Source organism: Corylus avellana, chromosome 6 (genome assembly GCF_965113065.1).
Source record: "Corylus avellana chromosome 6, dhCorAvel1.hap1.2, whole genome shotgun sequence".
NCBI classification, from domain to species: domain Eukaryota; kingdom Viridiplantae; phylum Streptophyta; class Magnoliopsida; order Fagales; family Betulaceae; genus Corylus; species Corylus avellana.
In genome coordinates this window covers 30,158,331-30,171,259 of record NC_142495.1, presented here as the reverse complement: position 1 = coordinate 30,171,259, position 12,929 = coordinate 30,158,331, and the positions used below count along the sequence as shown (strand labels likewise).

At 34.8% G+C, this 12,929-nt stretch overlaps 2 protein-coding genes across 2 annotated transcripts; both read right to left on the bottom strand.

Moving 5' to 3' along the window:
* Positions 1-2,904: 2,904 nt before the first annotated feature.
* Positions 2,905-6,994, bottom strand: HEME2 (Uroporphyrinogen decarboxylase). Its single transcript, XM_059602791.2, has 6 exons — positions 6,734-6,994; positions 6,036-6,157; positions 5,193-5,303; positions 4,883-5,071; positions 4,194-4,319; positions 2,905-3,665 (listed from the first exon to the last, which is right to left on the bottom strand). Exons 1-6 carry the CDS (start codon positions 6,855-6,857, stop codon positions 3,150-3,152), a joined length of 1,188 nt encoding a protein of 395 aa, XP_059458774.1. The 5' UTR covers positions 6,858-6,994; the 3' UTR covers positions 2,905-3,149.
* Positions 6,995-8,336: 1,342 nt separating this feature from the next.
* Positions 8,337-12,569, bottom strand: LOC132186974 (Haloacid dehalogenase-like hydrolase (HAD) superfamily protein). The gene is made up of 11 exons (XM_059601105.2): positions 12,409-12,569; positions 12,214-12,333; positions 11,853-11,921; positions 11,600-11,704; positions 11,213-11,267; positions 10,729-10,802; positions 10,406-10,492; positions 10,179-10,319; positions 9,736-9,801; positions 8,975-9,084; positions 8,337-8,684 (listed from the first exon to the last, which is right to left on the bottom strand). Exons 1-11 carry the CDS (start codon positions 12,514-12,516, stop codon positions 8,516-8,518), a joined length of 1,104 nt encoding a protein of 367 aa, XP_059457088.1. The 5' UTR covers positions 12,517-12,569; the 3' UTR covers positions 8,337-8,515.
* Between the last annotated feature and the right edge of the window lie 360 nt (positions 12,570-12,929).

Genomic DNA, 12,929 nt, shown 5'->3' with positions numbered 1-12,929 from the left:
TTCAATATATATATATATATATATATATATATATATGAAAAATATTAAGTTTTATTCTAGAGTTTTTTTAGTGTCCTTCCAACTGTGATATAACTTTTAAAATTATTATTGAATTTGAAGTTATCATTATTAACTTTTAATCTATTGGTGATTTAAAAGCTATATCACAGTTGAGATAACACTAAAAAAATACTAGAAGAACACCTAATATATATATATATATATATATATATATATAGCTCATTTGAGTGGTTATTGGTTTGAACTGGAAATAATCCTGTTAGTTATAGTGAAAATATATTTTTGTCTTTTAACTTTTTGATGAGGACAAAAATATTTTTTCACTATAACTAACTAGATATTATCTGACTGATTTGAACGGGAGATGATCCTATTTATTTGTGAGCTGAGGATCAAAGTGAATCTCCACCTTTCAAGGATCTGACAATATACTCCACGTTTTTCTTATGGCAAGAGTTAGTTCCGACTTCCAAGTTGGCAACCATTGAACCCAGCTGTCAATTTTCTTTTTAATTACCACTTGAAAAAAAAAATGAAATAAAATCAACGGTAATAATTCGAGTTCATTTTCCCATGCATGCATAATGCATTCACATCCTGCATGTGCAATGGCCTATACCATTTTATCTTATTGGAAGTAAAAGAAAAAAAAAATACACAAATTTGTTGTGATGGGTTGACATAGTGATTAGGCTCCTCCCATAGGATAATCATAATGGGTCTCTTCGACTTATTATTTTTTATTATAAAAAATATCTAACGAAAATAACAATGTAAGAAGTTTAGTTAGGAGTCACTTCTTTAATTGGATATCAATAACATCATTGGGCACTCGACGTGAGATTATAAATAGGTGATGTGATACTTTAATTAGAAAAAAAGAAAAAAAGAAAAAAGAGGGTGATGTGATATTTTCCTTTGGATGATTATGACAAGCACTAGGGAATGTATTTGGTGGAATTTGTCACAAGGCATTGAATATTTTTTGTAGATTAAACAGACGGGCAATCACCCAATCAACAACCTCTACAATCTTAGATATATCTCTACATAAAAAAAATACAATATTCAAAAAAAATGGATACAACTTTTCTGTTCATTTAATTATTTTTGGGGCACATGTTTCCTTCTAAAATGGGCTTTACAATCTGTAAGGAAAGCGATAGCTAGCAACGGATGGAGATATGGAGGAGTTGGGAGGCACAACAGTAGATGCAATTAGTCGGACCCCATTTATTGCCCACTTGTGCAATCATTTACATGATAAAATCAATGAGCTAAAATACCAATTTGACACCCATAATGCATTATTAATTGGTTTCTTATGCCTTAATCATATGGGTTTCACTGAATCCTACCCCAACTTTACACAAAAGGAAAAAAGAAGTGGAGTATTTGTTGGCGTCTCTATTTCCCTTGTTGAGTGCGCTCCTTATTTTGTCGTCAAGACACAATAAGCCAAGTAAGCTCTTCTTCAACGGATCTAAATCTAGTTTTTTTTTTTGGTAGTATTAATTATTTATTCCCTCACGCTCTTTCTTTGTTGCCGTTGCAAATTGCAATAGCAATTAAGCAAGCTCTTCAATGGCTTGCTTCAACAACAGCAACAACTCTCTCAAGTCTCAAGACCACCATTTTCTTGGAATTCTATTCAACAAACATTGGACCCGGATCATTTATGACCATTTAATTTTCAGCTATTTGGGTGTACGTTGTTCTAGGGGCCCTCTCTTATTTTATGTTTTCTTAATTGTAACCCTTTTCTCATCATGCTCTGAGACTTGAATGGCCTCCCAAGTACTGGTGAGAGATCCTTTTGGGAGTATGAATTATATGAGTTAGTGGAAGGTGATTTGAGGTGAAAGTACAAGTTGCTTCAAATTGTCTCTCATTTCCCAATTCTCTATCTCATTTGTTGTTTTAGGGAATCAAAAAGACATAAAAACTACTTTCTTTTTTTTTTCTTTTTTTCTCTAGATGTCAGGATCTCCCTTCACCACTTTTCACAAATGCTTGACACGCATCATGTGAGGTTTTCTTCACTTTTTAACAACTTTCTTATCTTCCATAAAGCTAACTTGCCCCTTGGGGTGCTTCACGACCTAACATATCCATTTCTAACTCATCAATTTTGCTTCACAATCATAGCTTTTACTACTCTTACAAGATAATAATTGGAATGAAAAAGGGGCCGAAGGGCCATAGTCCTCTCCGAAACGTATTATTTAACAATTCAAACAGCAAATATAAATAAATTCTTATAAGGTCTACCTGCTCGAGACTTTGGGCGCTGGACATGTTGCAAAAGGCAGAAGATGGTAGGCGCAAATTGAAAGTAAAGAGGTACAGCACATGGGATATTACAATAGGGATAACGTTATCCAAATTCCAAAGAGTGGGAGACTCAATTGATGCTTTAGCGAGTGGGGAACCCAATCTGGGTTGGAGACCATTCAAGATGATCTATATCTCTTTCCTGTGTCTTCTTCTTTTTTCTTGAATGAGACACTGGAAGAACAATTTTTGTTTATTCTCTGGGTATTTTATCGTTACGTGGACAATGTGGGCTCACAGCCTCCAACATCAAGATGGGACATGTGGGCTCATCATCGTCTACAACGTTTTCATTGTCATTGCAAGTAAGTAGCTAGTCATTTATTGAGGCACACTTATTACTAGAGTTATACATATATAATTGATGATGATAAAGCAACATGTTAGAATATTAAACAAATAGTTAAATAAATTATTTTTTATTAACTTAACTTTTTAATATAATATTAGAGTTAGATACCAATTATGCATGTAAACTTTACACTTGGAATCCACATAAGCCCCACGTGAGCAGAACACACAAAATGGTTTTGGATTTTTAGTTCGACGAATATTAATACCTTTATTAATTATATATTCAGAGACCCAGCTTCATCACAAGATTATCCAAGCCTTAACTTGTTCATATGGAATGGAATTATTATGCCTGCTAAAATAATTGCTTACAAATACTTTTTCTCCACCATCTGGGCACTATGAAATTCAAGTGAAGAATGATCACTGGCTGGAAAGGAGGCTAATGTTACAAAACTCCAAAAAGCAAGAGGAAACTGTAACCTATCCCAGACTGCTTTTTAGTATCTGAGTCCTTTAGAAACCTCAAAGAAATGAGCAACATTCTCTTCAGGTGTACCTACAACAATGCCATGGCCAAGATTCAAAATATGTTTCCCTCTCCCTGCTTTCCTCACAGTATCATTGATACGGTTGGTGATGAACTCCTTTGAACCAAACAGAACACCAGGATCCACATTCCCCTGAACTGCTACATTTGATCCCAGTCGTCTCCTACCTTCAGCAATATCAACAGTCCAATCCAGGCTAACTACATCAACACCAGTCAAAGCTAGCCTCTCAAGTAAGCCCCCGGATCCGCTTGCATAAAGGATTAGAGGGAGATCTGGATGGGTTTGTTTTACAGAATCCACAATCTGCTTCAAGTAAGGCAGACTGAACTCTTCGAAATCTACGGGGCTAAGCTCTGTGGCCCATGAGTCAAAGATCTGAACAGCTTGAGCTCCACTGTCAGCTTGGTATTTAATGTACTTTGCCATTGACGTTGCAAATTTCTCAAGTAATGCATGGAGGACCTGTACAAGTAACAGAGATCAAATAAAGACTTAAACTTCAGTAGGAAAAGGACAAAATTACAACTGTCCCTTCAATATGATAAGAATGGATTACCTAAATAGATATTCATACTGGTCTTTTATCCATATGTTTTCCTAGATGATCCAAATATAGTAGAGTTTTTAGAATTTTTTTTTTTTTTTCTTGGTTAAGTAAACTAGCTCCAGATCACGAGAGTCAAATATTACTATACTGATTGAAAGAGATCAGATCAATGATACAAAGAGGCATTATTCATACACCAATTCTGTATACCTGTCTATACTAAAAAGAGAATAACACCCAAGTCTCCAGCCTACCCATGATATCTTTTGAGCACCTAAACATTTTTTTTTTTTTTTGATAACTGAGACCTACTTCAGAAATAAACCCAAATCAAAATGGCATCCCACTGAAACAAATATTGCAAGTATTATTCCAGCTGGTATGCAATCATTATGGACCTCGTTAGGTTCCAGAATACTAAAAGGCAACAAGCACAAAATTACCTTGGGTTGTGAGAAAGCTAATCTCTTTATTTTTGAGAAGTGCTTCGATGAACCACCTTCAACCACATAAGACGCCAGGGTAAATGGAGCCCCAACAAAACCTAAGACTGCTGCTTTATTATCTACCTGGAAATAAAGACATCATAGATGAGCATAACACAACTTTTAGTATTGGTTAAGGTAAAGCAACGCGAAAATACATAACAGCATTCATTTGTACAGAGAAATGAGATAATGCAAAGGTTTATTTTAAGTTCATACTATGGGCATTTAGAATTAATCATCCTTTAGCAAATAAATTAAAATGTTGGAGTCATTGTTATGGAGTCCAACTCAAAACTGAAAATGCTTATTCAAAATTGCCACAAGCAAGGGATTCCTACACTATTTGGTAATTCCATTTCTTGGGGTACCTAATGAGGAAGCCTGTTGATTATTTCTCCAGAAAATATCAAACCCACACCTTTTAGATTGAACTAGTAATGATCCATGTATGGTATAAACAGGGAAGATAGAATGTCCCTCTCTTGAAATGAGGTAAATGAAGAATACCTTGCCTTATGGTACATAACAGAACTGGGAGGCATTAGTTGTAAAATACTAAAATGAATGAAGAGGAGAAATGGTCCTAGAAATAATGAATAAAAGACAGTTTTAGGTGGAAAATGAAAAGGAAACATGCCAAGGACCTCTTTCCGCAAGATTGTCAAGGCTTCCCCAACATATGGGACTGAATCTTCAGGAATGAATTCTCTCACTTGTTCGACATCAACAGCCGTGCATAGAGGATTGGGTATGACAGGACCCTTACCTTTCACAATGTCAAAAGGTATGTTCATCCCAGATAGAGGGGTAAGAATGTCCGAGAATAAAATGACCTATCATAATCAATGTGAGAGAAATCAGAGAAATAATAACAGCCAACTAACTCAGAAGGATAAGATAAGTATAACATGAAATTGCCTAAATAACAAGAATCTAACAATGATTCAATCTTACCCCATCAGGCTTAAAAACCTTCCACGGTTGTAGTGAAATTTCCACAACAAGATCAACATTTTCTGATCTTTCCCGAAACGAAGGATACTTCTCACAGATAATTTGGTAACTCTGTCACAAGAAATTGTCGATAAATGCGATCCAAGTTATGTAGGAAAAAAAACGAAAATGACATTTGCATCACTATGAAATAGGAAATGCAAGATTACAGCAGATAACCATGAGATACCTTTTTAGCTACAAAAGATTTAAAAGAAACAGATACTGCAAGGAAATTATGAAAAGTTCTAAAATAGCTGATCTTGTAAAGCAGAACATTGTACTTTATTATGTGCATCTATAAAACAGGCACAACAGTTAACTTTCTCAGGGTGTATTTAATATTTAAAAGACAATATTAACATCCAAAATTATGTAGAAAAGAAGCTTACAAAACAAGACATGTATCTGACCAGAATGAACAACAAAGCATAATGCCAACAGAAAAAGAAAAAACATACTAAGGAATATAGAACTGTGACATTTGAAGTATTCAGAGCACCTAAAAAACCTAGAAAGTTCCATGCCTAGTCTTCCAAGTAGTGACATGATCCTCATCCAGTGGTAAAAGAGGTTTATTTTAGCAATAAAAGGATATGAACGATACCAACAACTTATTCCAAAACAGGGTTTAACAAGCAGAAAACACCAAACATAAGATACTCAGACATTCTGAAGTTACAGATTTTGGTATTATCCTTTAACAACAATCCTCAATAAGGCATGAATTATAAACAAATTTTATTGAACATCGGCAGTGAACATGAGAAATGATATACAAAAGCTGTAGCTGCATAAACCTGCCTTCATGTACCTCCCTGCTTGCCTCATGAGCCAAACCGGGGGTCTCTCAACATCCTCCCCACGAATAGCATTAAGCAACAGCGGCTCGGTAGCAGCAGTCACTTTTGGTTCAGCCACAGTCCCTGGATATGATGTTCATCAATCAGGAATATACTCATGGACTCCAAACATACTTGGTGTTTTATGCAAAATTTAACCAACTATACTAAATATACCAAAAAAAGAAAGAAAGACATGGTTGTTGTCAAGGGATCAAATCTCTTGCAACAGAAGACAAAACATTTCCTAAATAAACTCAAAGATTGTCCATTACACGAGGGACCCACATGCACAAATGGTCCGAAATTCAGACATTATACAGCACTAGCAATGTATTATTACCATTTACATTTATATTCCAATTATAATTAGAAAAAAAAAAAAAAAAAATCTGAGCTTTTTGGGTGCTAACTTGTTAACAGTCCTGACATCTCAATTTCAACATATATCCCATTCCATGCCCAAGAATTGAGTCAAAATAATTACAAGACTGAGAATCTAAATTGAACATTCCCCACCGTTTGCTTTCCCAGAAAAATTTCGACAAAAATCAAAACTTTTCCAACAAATTCTCGCAGCAACCAGAAGAAACATTAAAAATTACCAAATGGGATAATCATAATAAGAATAATAGAGATATCCAATGGGTGGGAAATTACCTCGAAGGGCACAATGGACACGGGGCCTTGAACTGGAGGAGAGAGCGAATCTGGAGCTTCTAAAGGAAGCCGAGGGAGCAGAGAAAGAAGGTACGGAGGCACAACTATAGAAGCAGCAAGACATTGTTTGAGAAATCAGAAGCTCAAAGACTCAAAAGCTACTTCTCATATGTATCGAAGGTCTGAAGAGGAGACAAGTAAAAAAGTCCGACTCGGAGGTGAAGATAATGGGAAATTGGAATGGATGCGAAAGGGGAAGTGGGGACACCAGAAGATAAGAGCTTCTACGGTACCTAACAATTCATTTGTGGGCAGTGGCCACCGATCTTTCGCCATGTCAGAGCAGGTTAGCTCCAGCTCAGCTTTTCTTTTTTCTCTAAGCTTTTTTTTTTATTTTTATTTTTTCCTAAGCTAAGCTGAGCTTTTTAAAACCAGTGAAGTCATTAATCAGAACATTTTTATGGGTATGGTTGTTTATTCTTGTGCATTTTTTTTTTTAATCATTTTTTTTCATCTGCAAATAAATATTACAAATTTTAGCCCATAAAAAACATTATAATTTTAATAATTCCAATATAGAGTTGTTTTAAAAATCTAAAACTTTATGATCTAGACTGCTCCTAATTAGATATGGCACGGTTAGAAATACTTGTGCATTTTTTTTTATAAAAAAAATAAAGAGATTATTTAATTTATTGGGTAAATAATATTAAAAAAAATCACTCCAATAAACATACACAAAAAAAAAAGAAAAAAAAAAGAGAGAGAGAGACTGTTATTAATTTTGTTACCATATCTTACGAAGAAAAGAGCATGATAGATAGCAATAAAATTCTCACTCATTTTCTCCCTCTTATCTATTTTTTTTTTTAAATGATTTTTTTTGCCATATATATATATGTGTGTGTGTGTTTGTAAACTCTTCTTGATTTGATTGAATTTATGACCATAATCAATATTAGCAATACAATTTAGTCCCAAAGGGGTAGTTCAATCGGCTGTAGACCACGTCTAATGAAGCAGAGGTCACTAGTTTGAATCCCCCCTCTCCCTTCTCTTGTGTGGACATGTAAATATATATATATATATATATATATATATATATATATTAGCAATACAATTTCTGAAGCTCTAACCATTTTAACTGACTTGTTTAAGTAGAAACAATTCATAAAAACCATTCTAAAGTTATCTTATTTTTGGTTTGTCTTATATTAACGAAGCATTTTTAAAAAAAATAAAATTAAGCGACCATAGAAGAAGCCATTTCAAAAAAATATATACAAGAACATGACAAATAAGCTGTGCCCCACCTGATCCACAACAAGATTTCCAGCCGACAATAGACAAAACACGATCCCTCTTGTGTTAAAGCCAAAAATGGAATACCTTACCCTCTCACCTTCTAATGACATAAAGTAAAATGCTTAGAATACTTCACCTTTTATTACAATCCCTTATAAAAACACGTGACAATTTTTATGAATATCACGTGGCACCTAAAAAAATTAAGAAACAATGACTAACGTAGTAAATAACATGTAGATTTACAAACTAACTGGTAAAGTGTTAATGCATGGTACAATGATTAAAGACACATGGAAAGAACAAACGCCAGACTATAGGGGTTAACATTTGAGTTGAAGAGCTTGAGCGCAAAATTGTAATCATATCAAATATGAAATAAATTAAGAAATTCCACAGGACATCAAAAAAATATAAAACCATGTTGATGATCAGCTACTTAATCACAAGGAGAAATATGTGGGAAGTAGAAGTGAATCAAAAAATGGTATCAATGGTAAGCTTCCTTTTCGGAGGAGACTTCTCTACAATCTGCTTCTGCAGGTCCATGAACGTGGAACCATTATTAGCAAATAATCTTCTCAGGTTGATAACCGAAAGCTCATTAAACCCAGCAACTGCAAGATCAGCCTGCACCAGATCGTACCTGCATGCTCCAAAATCGAGAGTGTGAGGGTTTTGACATATTTTTCAAGATTCACAGAGAAGACTAGAAAAGTGAAACATTGATAAACTGTGAAATTAGAGTCATTTGTTTCTCAAAACATTTGGATATAGACTCCTCTGAATGCTATTAAACTTCTATGCATCTTTATATCTACCGGAAAAAAAGTGTTGCATGTTTTCATGTGTATAATCAATGAACAACAGACTGGAATCATGCCGATTTTATTAGAGTCGTCTTAAGACTCCCTACGTAAAAGTATGGGTACGTACGCTGGGTGAGCACCGATTAGTGCCACGGCCATCATTGTACAGTTGTGAGCGGCAGTTACGCCTCTAGGGTCATCCTCAAACACCACACACTTGGATGGTTTCCGATCAAGCTGCAAGGAATATATGCAACTATGTCAAAAACAATAGCAGGACTATAGAGCAGCAGTCATGTCACAAATACCATATCTTAGGAAAACAGACATTAAAATCTTGTCTGTTCATATGCTATGCAACCAACCTTCACTTGCAATAACTTCCAGCTATAACAAAAATATGAGAGACCCAGCATCGAAATTTAAAATTTACATTTAAGAAAATCAAAAGTTGCATTGTGTCGCACAGTTTTAGTAATAAAATGACTCCAGACTAGCCATTTCATAATTAAGTGAAAATTTAAGGCAAAGAAAAAAGAAAAAGATAAAGAGGATTATTGTTAAAGTATTAATTAAATAATTAAATCAACCATTTTCGATCAACTTAAACTTCTAGGATAATTAGTGATTTAAAATAGTATCAGAGCAAAGGTCCTGAATTTGAATTGTTTCTCCATCATTTACCCCCATTTCAATTAAAATAGTCTTATGTATTGTCTAGTCCTACACGTAAGGAAAGTATTAAAGTATTAATTAAATAATTAAATCAAAGCTTTCCTATTCACTTAAGCTTTTGGGATACGTGGTAATTTAACTGAGAAAAATATGCTCTGAACGAATGATGATAATTGTAATACAGCGATCTTAAGCATGTCTTACAAACTATACCTTCACAGCTGCAGAAAGAAACCTGTGAGCTATTGATTCCATACCATCTTCTTCGGTCACAATTGCCTGCAACTCCAAGAAGATAACAATTAGCTGAGATAAATGCCGGTCGACCATTCACTCTAGTGAATTTAAGAGGAGTTACTATTTAATGTAACCTAAAAGAATTTCTTGCCATCTGATCAAAATAAATATATCTCAAGCTCACTTTTCATGCATTTTCATCACAAGTGACAGGGGCATACTGTATAATCCACCAAAGTTTCTCATTAGATATTTGTCAAAAAAAAAAAAGAAAATTTTCATGATTTTTTTTTTAAAAAAACCAGCATATCCCTACAAACAGAATCAAAAGAAATATGCAACCAGATCTTTGATAGGATAATGGTTCCCAATAACAATGCAGTTTCATTGTATCGAATGGCAGAAAAAATATCACCAACCTGGAAATACTTCTTGAGCCCCATTCTCTCTAGGGCCTGTACCATGTTTCTCCTATCAAAATTTGAAACAACAGCACAAGGGATGCGAGCTGTAGATACTGCATCCAGCCATTCTTTGAGACCCTCCACGGGTTCTTTAATCTGAAAAAGAAAAGGGAGGTGATATGAGTTCTTGCACCTGAGGCACAAACATAAGACCAGTAGAATCAACTGAAGCAAGTGCTTACTTCGAGAAGATTCCCAAAATACAACTCCGAAAACCTAAACTTCAATCTCTCCAGTTCTGTTTCTGATTCATCCCATAGTAGTAAAAACTGAAAGTTTTAGGAAACTTGTTAGAGACATTTGATATAAAAAAATAAGGAACACCGTTGATAAGAAACAACATCTCTGAAAACCAATTTCTTTCTAATATAGTAAGAGACACATTCTTGAGACAACACTATGTCATAATTGTAACGGATACCGCAGGTTAAGTATGAAAAAATCCTGACCAGAAAAAAAAAAAAAAAGTATTCAAAAATCCTAAAATGACCATAAATTTCCAAACCTTATGCAGTACATGATCAGCAGCTGCATAAAGCATCAATCTTTGCAAATCACCATCTTCAGGAATTTCCTTTCCTGCATGACAATTCAAAAACCAAATACATAATCATAGTGCCAGAACATTTTGAATCAATCTCATTGAGTCCAAACACAAAAGAAGCAAAAAAGAAAATTTCACCCAACATCTCCAAAAAAACCAATTTCTTTATCTGCATATATGTCGCTCTTACATGTCTGCATACGCTTGCTCATTTTTTATTCAACTCAACAAGATATACAACTTAACCAGTAGTGTTATTTATCTTCACATTGGTTTTGCAAATCAGCTGAATTACACCCAATAATATATATTTACTATCCAGATCCCTCCCCCCCCGTCCCCCCCCCCCCCCCCCCCCCAAAAAAAAAGAAAAGAAAAGAGCAAATAAAATCCCCAAAAAGGGAATAGGAAAGGAAAAATGCCATTAGAAAAAGTTGTCACATACCCTCTTCGTAGGCAAGCTGCTTCCAAGCATTCAACTTTAGACTTCGAGTATCTGCCTGAAACACATTATACATGCAATTGCATGGGGAAAATAAATCTACTGCATTTTAGGAATAGTGTGCTTCTGTGCGTGAAGACTAACAATAGATATGGAAAGCACTTGGGCATTTTATGGCCTCTTGCAGACTGTTGCAAAAATTATGTTTAATTATGATGTTGAGCCTTGTCAAATCATGTGTATTCAAGATTTGCATCATTAACTGGTTCACTCCATCTGAATATCACTCTAGTTCCATACTACCAAAAAAAATTGACAAATCCAGTGACAAATATATCCAGCACCACCATATGAGTCCATGAAACACACTGCCAAAGTTTGGAATTTTACCACCACATTGTCCCAAGAGAAAATAAGACCATATGCTTCATCTGGCTTCATTGCATAGCGTATTCGCTTAAGAAAACCTTCTTGCAATCTGTCGTTCAAAAAATCCTATTTGCAATAAGAATTTAACAACCGTGAGTCGTATACAATGCACTACCCCTCATCCCGCTTCAACAAGAATAACATGGTAACCAAATTCAACAAATATATGAGAAAACAACTGAAACACGCATATAAGATGAGCCAAATTCCTTACCACATCAACCTTTAGAGGCCCATCTGGTCTAAAAGTCTCAAAACCTTCTCCATATTCAGCTCCAATCGTCTGAAACACAAACGAAGGTGAACACAAATATCCAATTCATCCAAATTACTACCCCCAAACATAAAAACTAGCAAATAAGAGCTAAACCCAGAGGCTCTACTCTCTCGAACATAAATAGGTTCACCAATACATCTCCCATGCACAAAAATGCAAATTAAGGCAAACCCAGAAACGATAAATTGATCTTTTTTAGAGCTCCGGTAAATAATATTAAAGAAACAAACAGACTGATTAAACAAAAACAGATATTCCTAATAAATAAAATGTTAAAAAGGGGCATGAGAATCAGTACCTCTTGCATGAAAAGCTTGTTGGGTGTGATGGGAAACCCATTAAAGGAGCCATTTTCGTCGAACCCAAAAGCGTTCCTGACCACCAGGTTATGCTTAACCAGGTTCAAACGCCTGAATTTCTGTCAAATACAAAGCAATTAATAATCGAATTAAATGATAGCAGCACAAAAATAAATAAATAAATAAAGGCAGACCATTAATCTGATGTTCGAAGGGAACGAAGACGGTGGAATCCGCGAAGAGGGCCTCCATGGAAGTAGTAGAGAAGAGGTTCTGAAATTGCCGCAAGTGGCACAGCCCATTAGGATACAACCAGCGGAATATACTTTCAGTTTTGGCTCCGAAGCCCGTAGAAAGAAGCTGCTTTTATTTTTAATTTATTTTGGAGTTCAATTACGTCTTTTTGTTTTTATTCTATTGCTACGTACCACGTGTGTGACTCGTGGTCCACTGGCGACCATGCACGTACGGAGTATTATAATCTGATATAAACATGTGACAGTGTGACACTATATCACGCAAGTCATTACCTAATTAAATTTATATGCTAATGTTCTATAACTTTTGTTACAAACCATAATTTGATAAAAATAACTAAGTACAAAATATTGCTTCTCGTATATTCTTAATTATTTCATTAATTATGATAATTGACTTTATAATAAAAGTTATATCCCAACTCCCAAGCATTTTCTATTAAAATTTATTGCTTAAT